This window comes from Microchirus variegatus, assembly GCF_963457635.1.
Source record: "Microchirus variegatus genome assembly, chromosome: 17".
In the NCBI taxonomy this organism is placed as follows: Eukaryota; Metazoa; Chordata; class Actinopteri; order Pleuronectiformes; family Soleidae; genus Microchirus; species Microchirus variegatus.
The window spans coordinates 8,160,296-8,183,142 of NC_139818.1; the positions used below are offsets into that span (position 1 = coordinate 8,160,296).

General features: G+C 39.3%; 1 protein-coding gene across 1 annotated transcript in view; it reads right to left on the minus strand.

Moving 5' to 3' along the window:
• LOC310939417 (supervillin-like) overlaps nucleotides 1-22,847 on the minus strand; it is a gene marked incomplete at its 5' end in the record, with an annotated part of 53,596 nt that overhangs the window by 16,180 nt on the left and 14,569 nt on the right. Inside the window, 8 exons of the mRNA XM_083904164.1 lie at nucleotides 344-430; nucleotides 579-662; nucleotides 1,351-1,498; nucleotides 11,222-11,357; nucleotides 11,946-12,472; nucleotides 14,685-14,787; nucleotides 17,947-18,044; nucleotides 22,361-22,422. Coding sequence (XP_083760290.1) covers nucleotides 344-430; nucleotides 579-662; nucleotides 1,351-1,498; nucleotides 11,222-11,357; nucleotides 11,946-12,472; nucleotides 14,685-14,787; nucleotides 17,947-18,044; nucleotides 22,361-22,422 — 1,245 coding nt within the window. The remainder of the gene's footprint in view (nucleotides 1-343; nucleotides 431-578; nucleotides 663-1,350; nucleotides 1,499-11,221; nucleotides 11,358-11,945; nucleotides 12,473-14,684; nucleotides 14,788-17,946; nucleotides 18,045-22,360; nucleotides 22,423-22,847) is intronic.

Consider the following 22,847-nt stretch of genomic DNA (forward strand, 5'->3'; position numbering starts at 1 on the left):
CAGGATGGGCGAGGTTAGGACAAATATTTTGAAATTGCTATTGGCTTCAGGTCAAATTCAGTCACGTAGCCTGAATACACGTTTACCACCAAATCTGATATATTTTAATTCTGCATCTATGTGCATGCAAGCAGTCCTATACGCTGCACGTATATACACAAGAAAGACAAGCAGTAACCATGGTAACAGCTACATGTCAAAGACAGGGTAACACAAACTCAAAGCAGCTCTGATAAACTGCATCAGACTTGAGAAACATCACTCTATCTGCCAGCACATGTTTTGAACTAAAAGTAGAAATAAATAGAACATTATGTGGAAAACAATAACAGGAGGATTGTACCTTTATTGTGGAGTTTATCCAAGAAGGACTCGAGCTTGTCCAGCCTTTTATCTCCTTCCACCTTGACGTCAGTTCTGCAGGAGATTTCTGTGCGGCAGAAATTAATGCAAGTCTCACAAAGTGTGGCTTAGCTTTACAGAATTTTTTTTTCCATTAACCTGGTTTTAATTTAAATTTGATATGAATATTCTCAATTTAATTTGACTAAAAAACAGGGGGAAAAAAGAGACCACACCTTCATGCGGCTTCACAGGTGTGGCATTAGACTTCTTGAGGGATTGAAGAGGTGACTCCTCCTTTCCTGTGTCTGACACGAGACCTGTTAAAAACACAGCAGGATAGTTAGGGCTAATATAACAGATGAATCGATGAAGAAAATAATCGTTAGTTACAGCTGTTTCAGTAATAATAACATTTTAAAACCAAGGTTTACAAAATGCGAGGGACAAACTAAAAAAACAAAAAACAGGAAAACCAGGAAAGAAACAAGGCAAAGTAACACAGCTCGATGACGATTGATTATTAAACGAATTGGCAAATGTGTGGACAATAGTTTTCTTTGTTTTCAGAGGATCTGAAAGCTTCTGATATGTGAATATATGCTGGTTTCTTTATTTCACAATGACAGTAAAAAAAATTATTTGGGAAATAACTTTTTTTTTCAAATTTTTGAAAATGTTATTCCCTGAATAACTAATCAAATAATGAAGAAAATAATCAGCCCTAGTTGGACAATTTGGTTACAGGTTAATCATAAAAGTCCTCTTCTTGATTAATCAATGAGATTGTTTTTTGAAAGTAAATACACTTCTACATTTTAAGAATAAAATATGACATAGTAAATTGTCTTGTTTATCCAACCAACAAACCGTATTCATCAACAAAAACTAATTTTAACACAATACATTTCTTTTTTTTTTGACATAGAAGAATAACTGAAAGTAAAAACAAAAATACTGCAGCTGATGTAGGACTTTCAGGAGTAGCAGCGATCAGATTTAACCCACCTCTCTTAGCCATGCGTCCAGCTACGGTGAACTGGACTGAGTCATTGGCTGCTCCTTTGCCTCTGCTCTTCCACTGCTCCTCCTTCTCCTTCAAAGTCTTCATCCTGTCCATCAGCGACATCTTTGGCTCCATATTGACACTGGATTTCTGTTGGAAATAGTAGTCAAATGTAGATTAGTCACACGACAGTAGCACTGTGATACAATCATTAGAGAGCAGAAAGGTTGCATGGGGACAAGACAGAGGCACTAGAAGTTATCGGAGAATCATCAAAGAGGCCATTATTTATTCATTATTTATGGATTGAAGTGACATTTCCACTGACAACTGTTTCCAGAAAAGCTTTTATTTATTAATTTTTTTATTTAAAACAAAAAAGCATTATGAAGTCCTATCAATGCATCCCTGTGTATCTACCCAGGCCATCCATCAACTAGCATTTAGTAGCGCCATCCTTGTGTGTTTTACTGCTACTGTCATTTCTGCACCTGAGCTCTTCCATCAAAAATTAATTAGCAGAGGTTTACTGCCCCTCTGCTCCCACTGGACTTCAGGGGCTGTGTTACAGTAATTAATGATATTCCACTTCTAAATATGTGAAGCATTTTACAGCCCTGTCTGGGTTTTTACTGCCTGCCTCCCCTCATTCCTCCTCTGATAATGAGCATGGCACTGCGTGATATGTACCACGAGTGGTGACTTTCTTTATTTCTTTCTGCGGAGGGTAACACACAGCTTAGTCATGCAAACAAAGATCTTTCAGCATTTCTGCGCTACAGTTGCACAAGATAAACTCGCACACAGGAAATGAATCATGTTCAGATAAACAGCATATTGCATACAGACCAAGTAAAGCGTGTCCTTGATGAAGCCAACCTTAGAAGTAGAAGTATACTGAACAACCACTAGGAGGTGATTCTGCTGGTTACAAAATGTATATGATCCTATTTCAACATGATTTACAATGTCAGGAAATGTCAACATGATCTTGGTCAAATTGCAATTTTGGAGGCTTCTAAATGGAACCAATAGAAAGAGGGAATAAACTCATTTCTATTTAAACCCCAAATTAAACTCAAGTTCTGCATGCACTTACTCTGTATGTATATTAAAAAAAAGAAGAAAATTATAATTAGCAAATTGCACAGCACAATTGCAGAGTTTATACCTAACTCTGTCCTTTTCGAAAAATTCATGATGTCGTCCTAATGTGTTATTCCTGCTCTAGGGTGAGCCATACACTATGTGAGTGAATACTTATTTCAATGTCAAATACAGAAATGTTTTATCTTATTATAGATTTTTTATTTTTTTGCAGTTTGTTAAAGGTCACATAGAGTGGTCCTGTTGCACATAATGTTATTTATGGAGGTCTAGTTACATACATTAACTTGTTTTTATGGTCAAAAACCTATAGATAGAAATCTCTCCTTACTGACGCTCTCCTCAGGAGCAGTGTTTCAGACTTAAATCTCACACCCAGAAGACATAGTGTGTTGTGATTGGGCAGCCAGCGTAGAGCCTTCCCAACTGTCTTGTGATTGGCCTATACCCGGAAGTGACATAATTAGCACACCAGCTCTTAGAAGCGCAGCTCCCTCTTCTGGAACGGTGGATGCACTGCTACTCATTATCAAAACATTGTTTTAACAATGTTTAAAAATAGTTTTGTCACAACTCCCCGCCGCAGTCCCTTTTATAACTTTGACCTGGAGTCTGACCCAGAGTCAGAAGACACTGTCGCTCGTGAAACACCTCCACAACGGACATTATTCTTCTTCTGTGGTACAATGTATGCAACCGGATGTGCCCGGACTAGTGCCCGGACCAGGAGGATCTGCTGTTCAGGAGAAAAGCTGGTTACATAACCAGAAGGGTTTTTTTCAGAGATCTCGCTGAGCATGAGATTACAATACATCAAAGCGTTCTCAGCAGTGGCTGAACTGTTTGTTTCGAAACCTTCAGGGCTTCATAACCGAGGTAATGTCGCAGATACACAACAAAAAAACAGCGTTAATTGGAACCAATTTTAATTGTTCTATGCCAATTGAAAATGTAAAACAAGCAGTTCTCAAGTCTCTCGTATCTATAGCGTTTGTTAATACGCAATGTAAATAAAGTGAATTATTATTATTATTATTACTGTTAAATACTGTATTGGGAACAATTTATACAAGTAGAGCTACTGAATTTCTCATACTTGCTCTGCGTCAGCTCTGTTACATACATCATTTATTCATCAGGGCAACAGCAGGGAAGTCTGCACACAACATTAAAGTCAATGATAAACAAATGTTTGGGATTCCCAAAGGCAAAAAACTTGTCACTGTCGGAGGACTTTTTTGTGTGTAGATGAAAGATGTGCTGACTGACCGTCGAACTGGAACTTATAACATCATATTTATTCTAACAGTATGTTGTGAACAACCAGCAAAAGCAGACACATATGTCAGAGTCCTTTAAGAGTCGACATTTGGTTTGCGTGTCTGACTGATGTCGGTGTGGCATTAGATCAGGAAAATTCTCCCCCGAATCCCCTGATTAAATGCATCTCAATATAAAAATATAGCCTGCATGCGTACGATAACCTAAAATCACGATAATCATTAAGTCTTTCTTGGTCAACTTAGTGGTTTTAAGCATTTTTGGTTTTAATAATTTAATCATTTTCATTTGTTTATTAACTGTTTTCAAAGGTGGGCTTATGTGAGACACATAAGTTAGAAGTTACACGCAGTAGGCAGCACTGTCGGTTTAGAGAGGAAGGTTGGAGAACCATTATGTGATTTATGCACCATTTTGCTGTGAATGAGAAGAGGAAATTAAATAAATATGCTTTTAAGTGTCTCCAGGGGCCTTTGTCATCGACGGTTGTTTATACAGACTCTGACATGCGAGACCAAATCAACCAGAATTCACAGAATTTGCCACAATGTGACGTAGATTATCAAGCTTTCAGTTACTGTGTTTTTTGTTTTATAAATAATTGTTGCATTCTCATAAAACAAACTGATTTGAAATTGTACTTTAGTATCGGTTTGAGAATGGAATGTTTTTTCTCTACAACAGCAGGTAAAAACTAATGTTAAGTGAAATTGTAACTTCAATGTTTATGATTGAAACACCAAAATTCAGTATCTCTTCTTAATGAAAAGTGAATTTCTTATGAACAGAATAGTTAAAGGGACTGCTTGTAAGAAATGTATTGTGTTACTTCATAAAAAGAACATAATACATGGATTATGGGAAATTTCAATTTCAATTTACAGCCTGCAAATTCTGTTGGTTTATGTTTGTGTTGTGGAAAAGGGTTATGTAGCTTCTCGTAGATGGCACTCTACAAGGCACTGGGTAGAGCGTTGTTATCGACTGGTATTGATGACAATGTTTTTCCAACATTGTAACTGGAATTATAGTTGTGTACCTTACATATAGCCCTTTTAAAGCTGCCTTCTTTGGAGAGCACCCTCCTCTCCCTCCTCTCCAGGGTGGGGTGCGTGGGGCTCTCTTTGGGGTTCTGGTTCCTGATTAGATAAAGTGCTGAGGGATAGTGGAAAAAATGTTGCATCCAGATTTACGCACAGAACCCAGAGGAAAGAGATGTGTTACACGCGTCATATAGAATACATTTGATTTATTGCTAACCTGTCCTGGGTTTACATCTCACACAGTGGAGGCTTGAAGAACAGGACATAACTTATCTATACTGTGATGTTTGAGAAAACCATGCACTTAACTTGACTGCCTTCAAAGCCGTAGCTGTAACTCTAACTCTTAACTCCAGCTTACTGGCCCGATTCCAACAGTTTGAGTCACTCACGGTTTCTCCACTTCTCCCGAGAGATATTATATAGCAGTTATTTTAAAGTTTCAAAAATTGCGTAATGCTGCTTTAAACACTCAACGAGCCATGTATTGAATGAACAGGAACAAACACCAGTTCCTTTCAAACAATCTTACACACACACACACACACACACACCAATTCCACTCCCCCTTTTTTCCCCCCTCATGTCTTTCCTCCACTACAAACAATGGCGAAGGTTCAAGTGGTAACAGATTTTTTTTGGACTATAATGTCAAACATGTTGCGCGATGTGGTCAAATATTAGCGTGACATGAGAGCAAAGTTCAAAGACATACGTTTAATCACACCAGCATGCACACAGAGACAACACACTGGGGCTACACATCAAAGTGAGCTCTTGCTGATTTCATAACATTAGAGAATGTGACACGCAGATGTTTCTGCACATACCACGTCCTGAAAGTAGCCTCAGAATGTGAGCTTTTTAAGGTCATTAAGATACATTGCATCTTTAAACTATTAACACTCTACTAAAAACACCACTTAAAGTTACTTGTGGACCTGTTATTACAATACTTGTGCAGTCAGGCTACAATACAATCAATTAAAGCTGTATCTGTCATCAGACCTGAAGCATTCTCACAGACTAAGGCAGCCCCTCCAGCAAGCAGCACATCTCTGGAGTCAATCAGAGAAGGGAAATACCTCGGCCTGACGGGACCCCAGAGACGGAGGAGGAGAGGAAAGGGTCTGGGCCTCAAACCCTCACAGGAAGCCATTTTTCTCAGCCCTGCTGTACTGTATGGCACGGGCAGCATCCCAGCCAAACCGCTGACACAGATATCACCCAAGTGAGGGCCAGTAAACCACATTCATGTAGTAACAGCAAGTGTGTTGACAGCTCAGATATCTCAGAGGGTGAGAGATTGTCCTTAGCGCAGGTAGAGGAGAATACGGGTGAAATACCAAAAGTGAAGTCGACAGGATCACTGGAAAGTAGCTGAGCTTATCGATTGCAGGCTGTTAAAAATATTAATATTTGGATCTCTGTCGTGAGCTTCTCTCACCACATAAGCACAGACATATGAGATAAAGCAACTTTGTTATTTATAATACTTTTTTTTTTTTTTTTTTTAAAGGTCACTGTCAGTACAATGAAGAATACTCCTTACTGAAATTAAGAGAGTATGCCTCGTGTGTCTCTGCTGCTGCTGCTGTTGTGAGGCTGCAGGTACAGCTGGTAGAGAGAGTGAGAGAAAGGACAGTTTTTTTTTGCGAAAACCAGTGCTGTGTTTGTGCTCAACATGGCTTTAAATTGAGAACGAAGTGGTGAAAATTTTGTTGAAAAAGTGGCTCGACACCAAAACACTCACGTTTCTATTCCGTATAATCAGCGAGTGTTGTGGTTGGACACTGGCCGATTATGTCACCACTGTGAGACTGGAGCGTGTGTATGTGAATGCGTGTGCCGTAGCACTCAGGGTAGAGAGGACAGATCAAGATGAGGCAACGCAAAGCTGGGTAGTATGAAATAAATATCTGTACGAGTCATCGTCTTGGTGTTATATTTTAAAAACAGGTCCAAGAGTGAATGAAAACGCTGGGGTGGTGTTTTCATGTGCAACACCTGTTGCTTGTGGAAAACTCTACACGTTATTGTGTTTATTGTCCAACTTTCGTTTAGACTTGGCCATTTATTTAGATTTTTTTTCTCTTTGTGGTATAGGTGTTGCGTGTGTTGGAGTAAACATTTACATCCGCCAATGAGAGTACCAGCTCTCTCTGAACTGCTCTGTGATAGACCAAAGTCTCCAGTCACTGGCCAGACTGCAAAGCCTGTAAATCGAGCCAAAGTCATATTCTCTCTCTCAGCTCACTTGATTCAAATTATGCTGTAAGGCCATTATGGAATTATTGATCCATAATGAATGCCTAAATCTTACCAGCAGCTGTACCTTTAAGTCATTCAGTCCATGCAGAGTGCTGGTTATGGTGTGCATGTAAAAACACTCACCTGAGGGGACAGGGAAAGGCTGAGAGGTGTCAAAGTCAAAAAAGGGGAAGGGTAGAGTCTGCAGGTGAGGACAGAGGAAACTGGAAAAGAAGGGTCAAAGGTGGAGGAGGAATAGCAGGAAGAGAAGAGGAAATGAAATGTATCAGAGAAGGAAAAAGCATAGCAGGGCAACTTTAGACTGCAGCAGCTGGAGAGGCCAAGGATTTTTGTGTGCGGGGAGGACACGGGTCATTTAAAGCCTGACATAAAGTTTGGGAGAGTGGGAGTCAAAAGGAAAAGGGAAACAGACTGTTTACAACAGTGCGTGAGGAGAAATCAAAACATCATAAACTGAGAGCGATACACATGTGAAAACATCCCCATGTAACGTAAAATAAACTCTCCTAATGGTTTAGTTGGAATGGAGTGAAAATATCTCAGCTCATCGGTGGATTTAACAGTAAAATCTGCCCTTCAGCACACAAACTTTTCATGGATGCTTATTTAGAGTCTTCAACAAACGCATTCACAATGTTCTGGGGAGAATAAACTCATCTTTAACTGATTATCTCAACTGCTTTTTTGTTTTGTTTTTTCTGGAAATCAACATTCAGTCAATATGACCAGCTGAGTGTGAAGCTTTCTGCGGGGGAGCTGAAGTGTAATTGTTTTGACTTGGGCCGAGAAGTCAAGGCTGGTCATCAATGAGTCATCGCTGGAAAGCAACGCTGAGACGTTTAGCAAATCTCTGTGGGATTTTAAGGAAAACTGCAGATTCTCAGCTATTATTTTAATGTTTGTACACATTCTGTGAAAGACACTTTCAATGTAACTTAATTTGGAACATAAACTTGAACTTATATACATATAAGCAGCATTTATTAAAAAGAGGTACTATTAATCATTTATGGGCAAAAAGCACCAATTAATCAATGTAACTTTTTATAAGCATTCATTACATAGACATTTAAACTTAATTTACAACAAGGCCTCACTTTACAACACAACCATGATGTAGTGAACAGCTCAAACAGGAAACACCTGGAGCTGGTTGGAGATGTCCATGGTGTGGATCATGCATGTTACATTCCCTGGTCACCCACATATCAACCAAAGAGCAACAACATGTGCTGCGCCTTGGCAGAGTGTGAGATAACATCGACATGAAAACCAAAGGTCTTTTCAGAAATGTAACCAAAGTTACACTCAAACAGATGTCCCGCAGATAATACAGACGAGGCATGAATGTCAATTATTTGGGGGTTTATTTAGTTTATTAATCTTTTTAAGTGAGTTTGTATGAGATTGTGACCCACAGTCAGCACTGATGGCAGCCTATCCCCCTGTACCCACAACCAGTTTGAGACACAGATCCTGACTTTCACTGAAAACATGGCAGCCAGTGCAGACACACATTATCCATTGTGATTATCCACATCACAAACTTTATGGCCAATTAGGTCTACAATCTTAAGACAGGGCATTTGCTGTCTGTCTTTTCTGCTTTAACTCAAGATTAGACAGTTTGTGTTACTCTGTAAGCTGCTTACTACCTGTTCCATAGAGAAAATCAACAAAGGGGTAGTTCCTCTACTGCTGCCTCGCCAAGCAAGTTTAATGTGTCATTTTGTGAATTTGGTGTTTGAAATCCTTTGTTTGGATTTAACTCGGTGACATAAACTTAGCAAAGAATACTGTAATAGACTGGCAGCTCCCGTGTTTCAATTATGGTGTGTTTCCACCGGCTCGCCTCGGCAAGGTTAAGTTGCGTTTCCACTAGCATAGTACCTATTTTTTTTAGTACCTGATTACCTAACTGATTCTAATGACTCAGTTACACTGAAAACAACTGCTTTACACTAGTGACTAGTGTGTGTGTGTGTTGCGTGTAAAGCTAAGTCATAGCAGTTTCGTGATGTGCATGATGACTCCATCCACGTTGCGTAGGCACTATTTTTGTAGTGGAAAACCAACCGAAACTGTGCCGTGCTATGGCGAGGTGACTCGAGCTGGGACCATAGTGGAAAAGTGCCATCAGATACAAATTCCTATTTTCTTTGGTGAAGGAATGTGTGGAGTTTACAAACTAGTTAAAAAAAGCTGCCTAACAATAAGATAAACCAGACTGACTTAAGCTGGCCTAAATTAAACTAAGTGAGTTTTTCTTTTTGTGTCCTGTCCATGTTTCAAGCTGGTTCTCAGTGGAGTGTGCAGCCAGGATCCTGCTCAGCACTAACGATGTGTCAATACCACATAAAAACAACAAAACTATCACTTTAAGATAAACAACGTGATATCTGTGTCTGCTGTCATTCAGTTTCACACAGCGAGGTCCAACCAATTCACAGGCAATAACCTTGGATTGCATTAAGGGAAGAAAACCGCAGACTTTCTGGAATCCTGTTTGACTGTTGATCATGTGTTGAGGATGCACATTGTTGTGCGAGTAATGAATGGCATGCGATTTTATAGACTGTTGATTTATCATAATGATGACAGCCTGTACTTATAAAGTGGTTTTCCTAGATCAAGAATGGATTTGTTCTTAAAGCTCATCTTTGGATAAAAGATGAACCCAAAACCAGAAACTTGTTTACTGCTCCAGAAAGAGGGGAGTAGTAAACTTGGCATCAAGTCCAGAGACGCTTCATACAAATAAACATGATGTCAGCTTTTTTGGTTGATCTCCACATGGCACATGTGAAGCTTTCCTATGCTGCATTCATCATTTCTTACCTTCAGGGTCATATCAGGAGAATATGCATCTATTAAAACCTCCACATTGTCTGATCTGTGAAAACATGTGTAGGGATACCTAAAACCAATTTGTCATTGTCAGTATCTGAATAAGTATCTGCATAAAAGCTGGAATTGTTCTGCGTATTCTCATGGTGAGGAAGATGCATGTGGCAGGCGATTACTTTGACATTGCACTGTGTTGTTTACTTATGTCATCATGAACAAAAAGTTTACACTCACTTTGCAAAGTTTAGAGTAAAAGCAGTAGCTAGTATATTGTTAAGTAAAGTGAGTAAAGGTGTGATATGCAACTTAATTGAGTCTAAGAAAAAAAATAGAATAGTCTATGAATAGCCTGCTACTCATCAAAGAACTGCAGCACTTGTTGCAGCTTCTTGGCCAATAGATAGTCTGGAGATAAAACTAGATTTTTTGATCTGCATACACACCATTTATGGTTAAATTTAAATGGTTCATTTTTACTCCCCGATAGTGAAAACACACAATCTGGTCACAGGAGCAGTGTGCATGGGAAAGTTGTGTACCTTGTTCAGGGGCACATCGGCCCTCGACTTGTCACAGGATTAGAACCAGCTACCCTCCAGGTACAAGCCCAATTCCCTTCCTTTTGTCCATAGCTACAAACTCTTACTATCACTTTTGAGAACTTCCAACTTTTGCTCAAAAGGAACAATAACAATGTTATTTGCACCAAAATAAAGAGTATTATCCATAAAAGTATCAATACGTTTCAGTACCAGTATTGTTATGATTCTAATGATGCCCATCCCTGAATCGTCTGGATGAACTCTTTTAAACTCTAAGCAGAGGAGGAAAGAAAGACTGTAAAAACCAGTAAAAAAAAAGAGCTGGTAATAGCTTGGAAGGTTTGCAGGTGTTTGGTCATGGTGTAGGGTTTTATTTTTAAAAGGGAAAGAGGGTGTGTCTCCTTTTCTCTCTGTGAGGCTAGCTTAGCCCTGGATATCTGGCTTCTAGCGTCACCACTTCCAAATCTGCTGTAACCCCAAGGCCCTCCTAACCTCACACACTCTTGGCAGCAAGCTAAGTGAAAACGAGCTGATTCAGCAAGGGAAGAAATATGTCTACTGTCAAATGCTTCTTTCCCCGTGAACAAAGCTGAAGGGAAAAGTCAACATATGGCAGAGTTTGCTCATTAAAGCCAATGTCACTGCACCCAACCCCGAAAAACACACCATTAGTTCATGTTGACATGACAAATAAAAGGTTATGATGTTTAAGAAGTCTTGCAGATCTGGTATTCATCAACTCAACCCCATTACAAACAAAAGGAGGCTGCATAAAACCTTACCTTTTTCATCCAGGCATTTTCAGAATCTTGGAGCTGACCGAGGCGATCAGTCAGTGAAGTCTGGATCGTTTCAGATGATTTGGACTTTTTCAGTCGCTCTTTCTTTTCTTCTTCCTTATTAGAGAACTCTGTCAGTCTAAAAAGGACGTAAAAAAACATTTTTTTTTTATGGCTGTTTACCTCATCTATACAAGGAAGGGCACAAGGAAATTATGTAACATTTGTATGCTGCATCTTTCACGTGAAAACAGACTCTGTCATGCAGCACTATCGGACCTGACCGAGGGAGCCTTTGTGCGTATAAAGCTGCAGAGCAGGGGCGGACATGGACAAGAAGCATTTTTCACATCAACGTGCTTAACAACCGTTTTTTTGTTGAGTAGTAGAATTCACTTCCAACGTGTTTTGATGGTGCTTCTTTGTCTTCAATCAAACTCCAAATTGTCTGCAGCCATCTCACTTCACTAGCTCAATATTGCTGTTGTTGCTCTGAGTTTCCGAGTTGGAAAACTTTATAGGAAATTCTGAGTTCTGATTACAAATGGAATGCACCATCACCGATATGTATGTATAGTTTTAAGTTGTTCACTACGGGTATTTTTAAGTGTAACCTGCTGAGATAATTGTTAAGGTTACACCTTAATACAATAAGGCTACACCTTAAAACAATAAGGTTACACCTATTTTACATTTAAGCATGCTGTGTTTGTGTTCATCCATTGACCTGTGTTTGAGTGAAGATCCCTGACTTCCATCCAAACTGCTCTCCAGATCCTCAACATCCTCTGACACTGTGGAGCTCTTCTCCAGGCTCTCGTCAGGTGAAGGACTTAGCATCTCCTCAAAGCTCCCTCTACTGCTGCTGCTGCTGCTGCTGCTGCCGTCCCTCTGCCGTCTGCCCATGCTGAAGCTCCCGCCGTCTGCGACATCGTCAGCTAATGACTCATCCTCCCCATCATTTTCCTCGTAGAGGTCATCGTACATATCCTCCTCCTCCTCTTCATCTGCCTCCTGTGTCTCTTCCTCACTTTCTGCGTGGCTGAGGGTGATGCTGCTTTGTCGGGCTGGCAGGCACTCAGGCGTCGAGCCCTCGCTGTGGTCTGACTCCACACTGGTGGAACGACTTTTCTTTAGGATTCCCTTAATGCCTCGAGGCCCCGAGTCTTGGCGCTGCAGAGAAGCAGGCTGGTAGGAAGGAGAGGGAGGAGGAGAGATGTCTCTGGACTTGATGTCAGAAAGGAGACTGGAAGGCTGGTGTAGAGAGGGTGAAACAGAGAGATTTTTGTTTTACTACCAGCCATTATATTTATAATATCTGGAAAAGACTATTAAACTCTGCAAAACTACTTGGAAGGTCATTCTACTGTGCTTTATAATAGCTCATAACCATCTCTGACCAAGATTTTCCACTCATTTCCCAATAAATGGTAAAAACCTCCACTTTAAGTCCCAGCAACAACCATGTATACAAATAGTTTGACAACATATTAACATGATAATATACTGACATATGATTACTCATACATCAACATCAGATACTGATATTTCAATGAGCAAAAACAAGAGCGCTTTAAACAGATTTCCAGCCAACTTGTGTCACCAGAGTCACTACTTTATCACTTCTTATCACAGGAATGAGTAAAGCATGAATAGAATTTCAAGCTGCTGTCAGCAATATCAGCTTTTGGCCAACTTCCTGTGTGTTGCCGTCATTAGCATCCGCTTCCTTCTCCCACTCACTTCATGAACACAGTTCTGTCAGGTTGGATAAAGTGTTGTGGGACACTGCTGGCTGCAGGTAGCAAAAATACTGGAGCAACAACTTTAGTATACTGAATTTCCTAGAACTCCTTATCTAACTTCTCTGTATCCTTAAAGGTACAGGTCATCTGATGTTATTAGTCAGTGGGTTGGAGCATATCACTACTGATATGATTAATTACTGCATGAAATAACCACCAACTAGTTATAATAGTTTTTTGTTTTGCTTTTACAATTAGAGATAATACATGTAGTTGAATACAAAAATACCCATTAGTTGGAGCCCAAGTTACATTAATCGGATATGATCGAATGTTAAAAAAAAATAATCGTTAAAAAATGGCACTTTTTAGGCTTGATTTAGCACTTCCAAATTATTGTAATCTTGTTTCTTCATTTCCCGGCGATTTCAGCTTGTTTGGGACCTACAAATTGTTTTCTGCGGTTTGTACTTCTAATGTACTGCCCTTTTTTGATAAGAAAAATAATGTTTGGGGATTGGTGACTCAGCATTCCAATTATTGCAGTTAGCAACTAAAAAAGGGTAATTGAGAGCAGGGAAGCAAGCGTTGGTAGAACTCAGTATTCCCAATATTATTGTATTGATATATAATATATATAGAGATATATTCATATTAATAATTAATTAGTGCATGCATTTCTATGGTATCATGACTATATGGTTACCACGCAATTCCCAAAGATACACAAATGTGATTTCAGTGACCTGTTGTTGTTGTCGTTGTTTACGGTGAGTCAGATGAGCAGGGAGAGAGCAGAGAGAGTTAAAAGAGACACAGAAGTATGGGGAAGCAAGTGATAACAGAAAGATTGAGAGGGAGGAACAATGGTGATTAAACAAAAAAAAAAAACACAGCATTAAATGACGAACAGAGATTGAAAGTGAAACAAAAAGGAAAGGAACTGTGTCAAAGAAATACTTTGGCATTTATCTACTGTCAACAAATCTGCAAGACGAGGGGGAAAATAATAACGAAGAACATATGTCCAGTAATGTAATGGAGACCCACAAAAGCTTTTGTAGTTCAAGCTGCCATAAATTAACTGTTCTTATACATGTTTCAAATTACAGTAAACAAGCAGATATCCATGTAGACCCGTTTTTAAGTTTGGTATCACTTCGATGACACAACAGCAGCTGGAGAAACAGCAGACATCCTACAGACAGGTTAAAGGTTATGAGGGAGTACTGATTAAGGAGGAGATGGGGAAAAGAAGGATAGACAGAGGCCAGCTGGGTGTTAAAGTGCAATGCTAACCACATGTTGTGCTTTTAATGAAAAACACTCGGTGCATAACTTGTGGGAGCAGCATGTCAGGTACTTGTCCATATATTCTATTACTTGTGAGGATCGGTTAAAGATCTGAGTGACGTAATACAGTTTTGTACAGATGAGTCAGTGTGTGGGTGTGTGTTTGTTTTGCAACTGCACACAAGTGATATGATTTACAATCAACAAATCAACATCAAAAACACAGACGTGAAGACAACGTGAGCCGAGAAGAGCCCGAGCCAGATCTGAGGTGAGTAAGAGCTGTGGAACTGGCCGGCATGAATGCATTGGTGGGATTTTTCAGCAGTGAGCATCATTGGTCAAAATATGAGCTTTCCAAACTCAGTTCACAGTGAGTTATGAAAAGCAGGTGACATTTTTAAGATACCTTTACAAGGAAAACTCACCTTTTTTTCCTCTGCAGCAACAGTTGCAACAGCAGCACTCCCTGAAAGCTCTTCTGTGGTCACCGTCTCTTCCATTGCCTCCACTTTACCATATTTGTGAAGCCTGAAACACAAAACGCATACCTTTTATTAAGTTAAACGTTGATAAAAACAACTTCTGCAAGTACTTATATGTAATGTAAGTTAAGTAGCAGCAAACCACCATTATGTAAATGTTACAGAATCATTTAAATAGGCCCCTTTTCACATTTTGACAAGTTTGTCTGATCACTTAAACAATGGCCCTTTGTTCAGTTCATGTAAGTCAGAACAATGTGACAGATGGTCAGCATGCATGCTGACACTGAGGATGCTAAATGAAACTCAGTCATTAATCATTTGATTGCTTTCATCTGTGATTTTTCTACTGTCCAAATGTCAGCCATGAGAAAGGCCCATTTTAAACATGTAAACAAGAACACTGGCAGTGAAAATTAACCACTTCTTCACAGTTGCCCCCGGTACCAGGAGCAGCGTCAGACGCATCGACAAAAGCGTCATAAGACCATGTCTAACTTTAACAAACACAGACATGCTGCATACCCACAGAAAGATCAGAAACTCAGCTAAAAGCTCATATAAACCATTCTTATGTTCACGAAACACAGTTAAAACACCGACGGATCAAAACAGCAGGAGGGGAAAAAAAATGTTACCGCGCACACATTGAAAAGTGGCACCAGAGCTAGCGTGATTATGTAAACAAAGAAAACACATGTCGACTGGACAGCAGAGAGCCGACAGATTCCAGCGGTACCATTTTTATCACTCTACAACAATGATTCACGGATCCAGCCCCAAAATAAGCAAAACAACAACAGGCTTTCAAAAAATACAAGCAGAAATGTTGTCTTACCTTTGCTGCTTATCAAAACAAGTTATTTCCACCGTAACGAAACCACTTCTAATGAAGAACTACACTTTCCAGCATGCTTTGGGGACAAGTACGGTCTGATTGATCATTACAGAGCGACATTAGATCGTTCTGATTAGAGAAGGGCAAATGTCCGCACAAATGCGCCATATGCATTTATGTCCATTTGATTGCGAATCAAATTTTCATTCGCGAGTCAAAAGGACATAAATCGCCCTTGTTATACTTTTTTTTTTTTTTTCAAAACAAGTTCCTTTTTAGACCTGTAGTGACAAATAGATACAATTAAATGGGTTTTTAATAATTTGGTACCTAATAAATTTCAAATGGCACAGATGGTGCCAAACTGTGCCAAAAGAGAGAACGCCTAGACATCTCGTTACCAAAACCTCTGTAACTTCACTCTGCTTCACTTCAGCAGCATCAGACTTTGCACAGCTCATGTCCACATGTTGTTACATGACCTCCATGTTTTTTTAAGCTCCTACTGCATATTTTAAAGGTGATATTTGCTTTAAAATGCAATATTTTTTTAGGCGAGAGAAATAAATCCTTTAGATATGCTGTGTTCCTTGTACATTTACTCTGACACAGTGGAATCTACAGTAAAACTTACACCTCTGGTGGAATCTCACAAGTGTTATCTGTATTCGATAGATAATGATAATCCACATAGAGCTGACACAGGAAGTGTGACACTGTTTTGTTTTTACAGAGGGTTTAACCTTTGATAATACCATAAAATACCGCCCTGTAATCAAGACTCTTCAAGTATGAAACTGCTGTGCATCCGTCAACTATTTTACAGCTCACGAATTGATGAAAGAAAATGAAAGGATTTGTGGAACAAAAACAACAGAGTACTTTTACTTTCTGAACTGGACTAGAAGTGCGTGCAGTTCATGTTAAAAATAGATAAGAGCACTAATCTTCAGGACAAAAAGCAATGCGGCTCACTCATTGACTGAGACACACCTGAAAAGCATGTCTCAAGTCTCCCTCAGTGAAAAGTGAGATATTTTGTAATGAAGGTTCTCTACTAGTGCATCCATTGTGGCATGATTATTTTCAGAGGATGTAATGGTCTGAATTTCCAGGACCTCAAGTGGGATCTAATTACTTACATAGTATGTTTGTATGTATTTGTAGCACAACTCCATCTCACTTGAGACTGCATTATTCCATACTTACATTCCATAGTATTTATACCATTACTTACAATATTTTCAGCATGACATATTGCTTTGTGAAACTACTATAAAATCATTTGTTATCCACTCACTGCCATAAAAAATCTGGAAACTATTAGATTTGATTATTTGACTCCTATTAACTCTTATATGATCTGATCACTAGATTTCTGTCTGATTGCAGCATATTAATCAACAGTAACTGGAGAAATGTTTTGCAAATCTACACCTCAATCATAAACTTTTGAATGTCACATTAAACATTTTAATAAGTCATGATGGATTGTATCCATCCATCTGTTTACATTCTGGTGATTCCCAGAGCAATATGGCACCAATTGACGTATCATTTAAACGGGCTGGAGCTGCCACTGTGGCGTCAAGGGTGTACGTTTTTCACCCAGTGTCAACCATGACCCTCAAATATTAGCAGTAGAGAATCACATTTGGTTCATTGCAGAACAGTGGAGCTGTTCTGAAAAGTCAGCTACACGGTTCAGCTGTGCCTGTGATGAGCCAAATATACAGATATCACATCTGAACTGGGCGGAAACTGAGAACAGTTCAAACTCCACGTTGACGGACAAGCACGCACACACTAGCCATAACTACTTAATACCTAACCTTGACCTAACCACAATTTAATACTTAACCCTAAACGTCCACAGAAATAAGATTATGCCTCATTGAGACCAGGTTTTGTCTCCATGAGGACTAAAACTTCAGGCCAGAAACGGTTCTTAAGAGGTAACAAACAAGCGTGCACAAACACAGAGTTTGGCTTTTGTGGTTACAGTGCTAAGTACAGAACGGCTATCATTGATGTGGCTATTAACTTCAAATCTGGTTTCCATCACCATGGCTACGACACAGCACTGAGTGTTTGTGCATATGTTTGTGTGTTTGTGTGTGTGTACGTGTACATGTGTCATTCCAGGCGAGCTCTGCAGGTCTATCTGGTTTATCTGTGCAGCTTTTCACATCAATGGACAAACCTTTTCAAATCCTCTCTAATTACCTCTCTGCTCTTCTCAGTCTGTTTATGTGTTAACTTGTTAAAGGGCTCTATATCTGATATATCACACTGTTCAGTCTACAAAACCTTTAAAAAAAAACTGCTTTGTCAACAGTTTCGATTTTTTTTTTTTAACCTGCTCACCTGTTGGAGACTTCGTCCTCGTCGCTGCTCATTGGCCGACACTTTACTTTGTCCTCCATGTGTAGGCGACTGCTTCCATCCTCTGACCCCTCCAGCTCCTACACTCGAGCGAGAAGAGAGAGACGGTTATGAGCTGCTTTTCCAACAAAACACTGCTGAAGTACTACACCGCCTGTAAAAAATAATCTTGATAAAAGAAGTGAGTGAATGAATGAAGAAGACTCCACCCCCTAACTTGAACAAAGCCATTGGGCTCATAAATGCTGCAGCTAAGCTGTTAGGTGGTCATTGTTGTGCTGGGTTAGCGTCTGTAGAGCGGAGTTTCACTGGACTGTTTGAGGAATCAACACACCTTGAGTACATACAGGGTAAGATAAAACAGTGCTCTCAGTGCAGTATTTTCAGTATTATGTTCAAACATAATACAGTTAAAAACGTGTATTTAAAAAAAAGATTTAGGGATACAGGTTTTTGACTTTCCCATGTGTTCACTGTAATGTACACAAGGAATGGAAGAAGATATATAGAAACAAGAAAACAGTAATTTAACAGGAAGCGAGAGATGAATAGTTGCTATTCATACCTTTTGGAGAAGGGGCAGGATTAAATACTTCTTTTCACCCCTTAACAGATACTATGTGAATTTAATCATTGCATTGTTTTCTTTCTCAGCTTGTCTTTGATTATCCACTTTTGTTGTTGCTTATTTCATTTATATAATATATTTTATTTTATGTTCAAAATAAAATAATCCTAAAAAACTCAAAATTGCTACACTGTGTCCATTGTCTGCCTCACATTCTAATCTTATCTATGACAGTAAAGCAAATTTATTTGGTTTGAGGGCAAGTCAAACTATCAAGTTGACTTATATAGCACATTCAAAACTAAAAGTGAACTAAAGTGCTTTACAGAAGCCAAAGGTTTAGACAAAAACAACAGGACAGATTATAAGACAAAATACAAGTATAACACATTTAAAACAGTGGCAGGACAGGATTAAAATCAAACTCTATACAGACAAGACTTCAGATTGAATCTAAAATATAAATAGCATTAGATGTAGGATGAGGGACTGTTCCAAAGCTTCAAAACATGGGGTTATGTATTGGAAATATACTGGAGAGTGCTTTAAAAACAAACCGTAGGACTTTAAAGAGAGATTTTAAGATTTATATAACACTGACATTTGATGGACCAAACAACTCCTCGATTAATTTAGAAAATAACTGACACATTTATCAACAATGAATAGCTGTAAGCACCAGATATCTACCTATATACCAACATCCAGATACTAACTTCCTGTTTGCCAAAATAGAGAATGTTTGTGACCTATTTAACACAATGTGACACAATCCAGTACATGTTTGAGATGATGAAAGTATGTTACCTGCTTAATTACATGGAAGAGAAACAGATAGGACGAGATGGACAGAATTACAAAGAAGGAATCACTTTAGGTGTACTCATGGACACAAGACATGTTAAAGCCTGCGTACAGTGCGAACCACGCAGGTGTGTGAGAGCGTCGTCAATAAACACTTCAGCACTAGCCTGGGTTAACCGAGTGAGGATAAGTAGATCTGCAGCTGTGAGGAAAGCCGCGGGAATCCAATGCTTTTGTGTAACAAAATTACACACCCAAGCTGACAGAATTAGGGGCCTCTTACTTTCTGATACGCAAAGTGACCACAACTTCCACGCAGCAATTTGAATGCACAGCCTTCCACAAAACAAGGTATTACATTCTCAGGAAATTCAAAACAAATGAATCAGCTGTATATTTCTCCAGAGGTCTCCATGTGCACATTTTATAGCCTCTGTGCTGTTGGAAAAGCACACGTGCTATAAACTCACTCCTACTCGGTGTCTCCTGTCTGAGACTCTGATTCACTGGATTTCAACAAAGGACTGTGGAGGAGAGAGTGAAAGCGAGATAAGCAAAAACTGAGCATCTGTTGTTGCTGATGACTTATAGTGAGAGACCACACAAACAAAAGACTGCTAGTGAGACAAAAGAAAGGATGGAGAGAAAAGAGAAGAGAAAAAAAACAAAACATTTGTGATAGTGAGATAGCTTCTCTGTAGGAGCCTGTTTTTCCCAGCAGGTTTTTTGGTCGAGGCAACTTGCTGCCATCTGGGTTCACTTGGCCAACCTTGGCACGGCTCATGGTCTGTGTGGGCCAAGTCAGAACAACTATTTACATCCAGTACCATGAAACATAGCCACTTCTGTAATCTAAGCAGCCTGGGAAAGCCAAATAACTAGGCTCACTTTTATGCACACTTGTGTCCTTCTCCCATAGGATTGGGGACATTATCAACTTTTTTTTTTTTTTGTCTTTGAAAGCAACCTTTAGCCCTTGAAACTATTCTTTCCCACTGTTGCTCTAAGCCCTCCACAGACTGTGTGTGCTGAAGTCATGACTTTGGCCAAGCATGAATCCAGGTGCAGGACAGCACAGTGTTCTCTCTGAGGAACAGCTCAATTTGTTATTAAAGAGAGGGGGAGGAAGCATACACCATCTGCTCTGGAAAAAGCTTTAAGTAAATCAGTGAGGGAAGTGAAAGGAATTAACCATAGATGACTTATAGAATGTAGATATGGCTTCTCTGACATCACTCAATGCTGAGAAGTGATGAATATGAACTGAAACATTGGTGGGTTGCGTAGACCTATAGTGGAAAGTGCAAGTGCTTGATACACATGTGAAACAGACTAATATGTCTTTAAGTTGAAGTCTGTAACTCATTCCCACTCTTCCGTACCAAAGTAAGCAAAGCAAGAAAATCAGCATTTTTAGCTTGCATGGGCAAGGCAGCTGCTTGTCCACAGCTGCTTTGATTTTTTAAGTTTATGTCACTTAAGGAATTTTGACCAAAGGATTTCAAACACTACTGTCACAAATAATACATTTAAAATTACTGATGAAGGCAGAAGTGGATCAACAACTCCTGTGCAAACTTAAAATTCGAGGTGAAAAATGCTTTCTAAAGCATGACAAAGAAGCAAAACATATCCATATGATATAAAACGGGTTGACATTTAATGGTGAACCTTTGGTAAAAATGGCTCTGCCTTATTTTTTTGGCCGTGATTCTGTCTCAGGCAGAGTGTCAGTATCTCAAATAACAACATTTAAAAATCTGAACTATCCCTTTCAATAATAGACACTCGAGGTTTACACAATTAAAGATAAGTAATGAATCAAGGATCAGAGTGGTCCTATCACACATATGTGAATTATGGAGGACAACTTACATACATTAACTTGTTTTTATGGTCAAATCCTCCTAGTTGCTGCAAACAAGCTGATTGAAATATCTCCTCTGAAGCTCTCGTCAGCCGCGCTGTTTCAGACTGAAATCTCACTCAAAGAAGACAGAACTGTGTTGTGATTGGCCAGGTACCTGGAAGTGACCTGCACTGCTACTCATTATCGAATAAATATCAAAAAATCTAAAGTCACGACTTTGACCTGGAGTTGGACCCAGAGTCAGAAGACACTGTCCACAAAGGACGTTCTTCTTCTTCTGCGGTTCAATGTACGCAACTGGATGCACCCAAACTAGTGCTCGGAGCAGGAGGATCTGCTGTTCAGGAGACGGGATCCTTAGGTAACTATTCCAGGCTTTTTCAGACTGCTTGCAGAGCCCGAGAATACAATAAAACCCAGCGTTTGTTTATGAGACTTTAGGGACTCATAAACGAGGTAATGGCGCAGATATACACCACAAACAGTGTTAATTGGAACTTCCAGGTCTATGGGAGCTGTATTAAATACACACACAGGTTTGCACAAGTGTTCTTCTTGAACACAGCATTGTCAGGTCAGTTATTGCTAATCATAACCTTAATCTAGTCACAATTAAAATTTTAGCCCAAAACATAAGCAGATCCTGAGACATGAGGTTCTGCCTGATTAGGACTAGGGATAGCACAATGCCACTTTGTCCAATAACAATAAAGATATCACAAACTAGAGTATCTGCCAATATCGATATCAGTCATGTTAGACTTTTTAATCTATTAAATTGTTCACATCACATTTGTGCTAGCCATTTCAAAGACATAATTCTCTGACTGTGTTACAAATACTCTTCTCCCATAAAGAAAAAACAAACGGATAATAAATATAACTCTGATGCTGTTGCTAGTGAAGCATGAGATATATAGGATTTCTGGATTGCAGGAGATTGTACATTCGTATCTTGTCGGATAGCCAATCCAGTAATTCTGACCAGTATCAGACTGATACCAATACTGAGTATTGTACTGGCTCATCCCTAATTAGGACCAGCAGTTGGTTTCCATGAGGACTACTTGTCCTGACAAGGTCAGTGTTTATGCCAGAAATGGTGCTAAAGAGGTGTAACACAAAAAAACAAACACACGGCTTAAATACTGTACCTTAAAGAGGGACTTTTTGGATGGAGACGACCTCTTGGATGAGCCCACCGGTATCTCAGCAACTAAAAAGAGGACACAAATTTAAACAAGGTTAACTATGATTTTGATGAACAGTGTGTCTGGTATCCATGACGTAACCCACCGTTGATGATCTGGCTTTTGGCTGCCCACAAACCAGAGGATTTTCACATCATAACAGGTTTCAAAAAAGCGTAGGAGATCACAGTCCCGACAGAAGATGTGATGTATTCTACCATGACAGTGAACATACACACAAGTACAAGGATGATCCATCTGAGACAAAGGGCCACACATACTTGTATTTTAATTTAATTATTTCCAGGGTTGGTTCCAATAACTTGGGATTTCAGAAATGTCCTGTAATTATAGATGACTTCAGAATACAAAAAAAATAGGGGTGGAATGTTGGAATTCATTCACTCGCACAATCGCTGTCCCATTAATACATTTCCACATTTAGATCAGT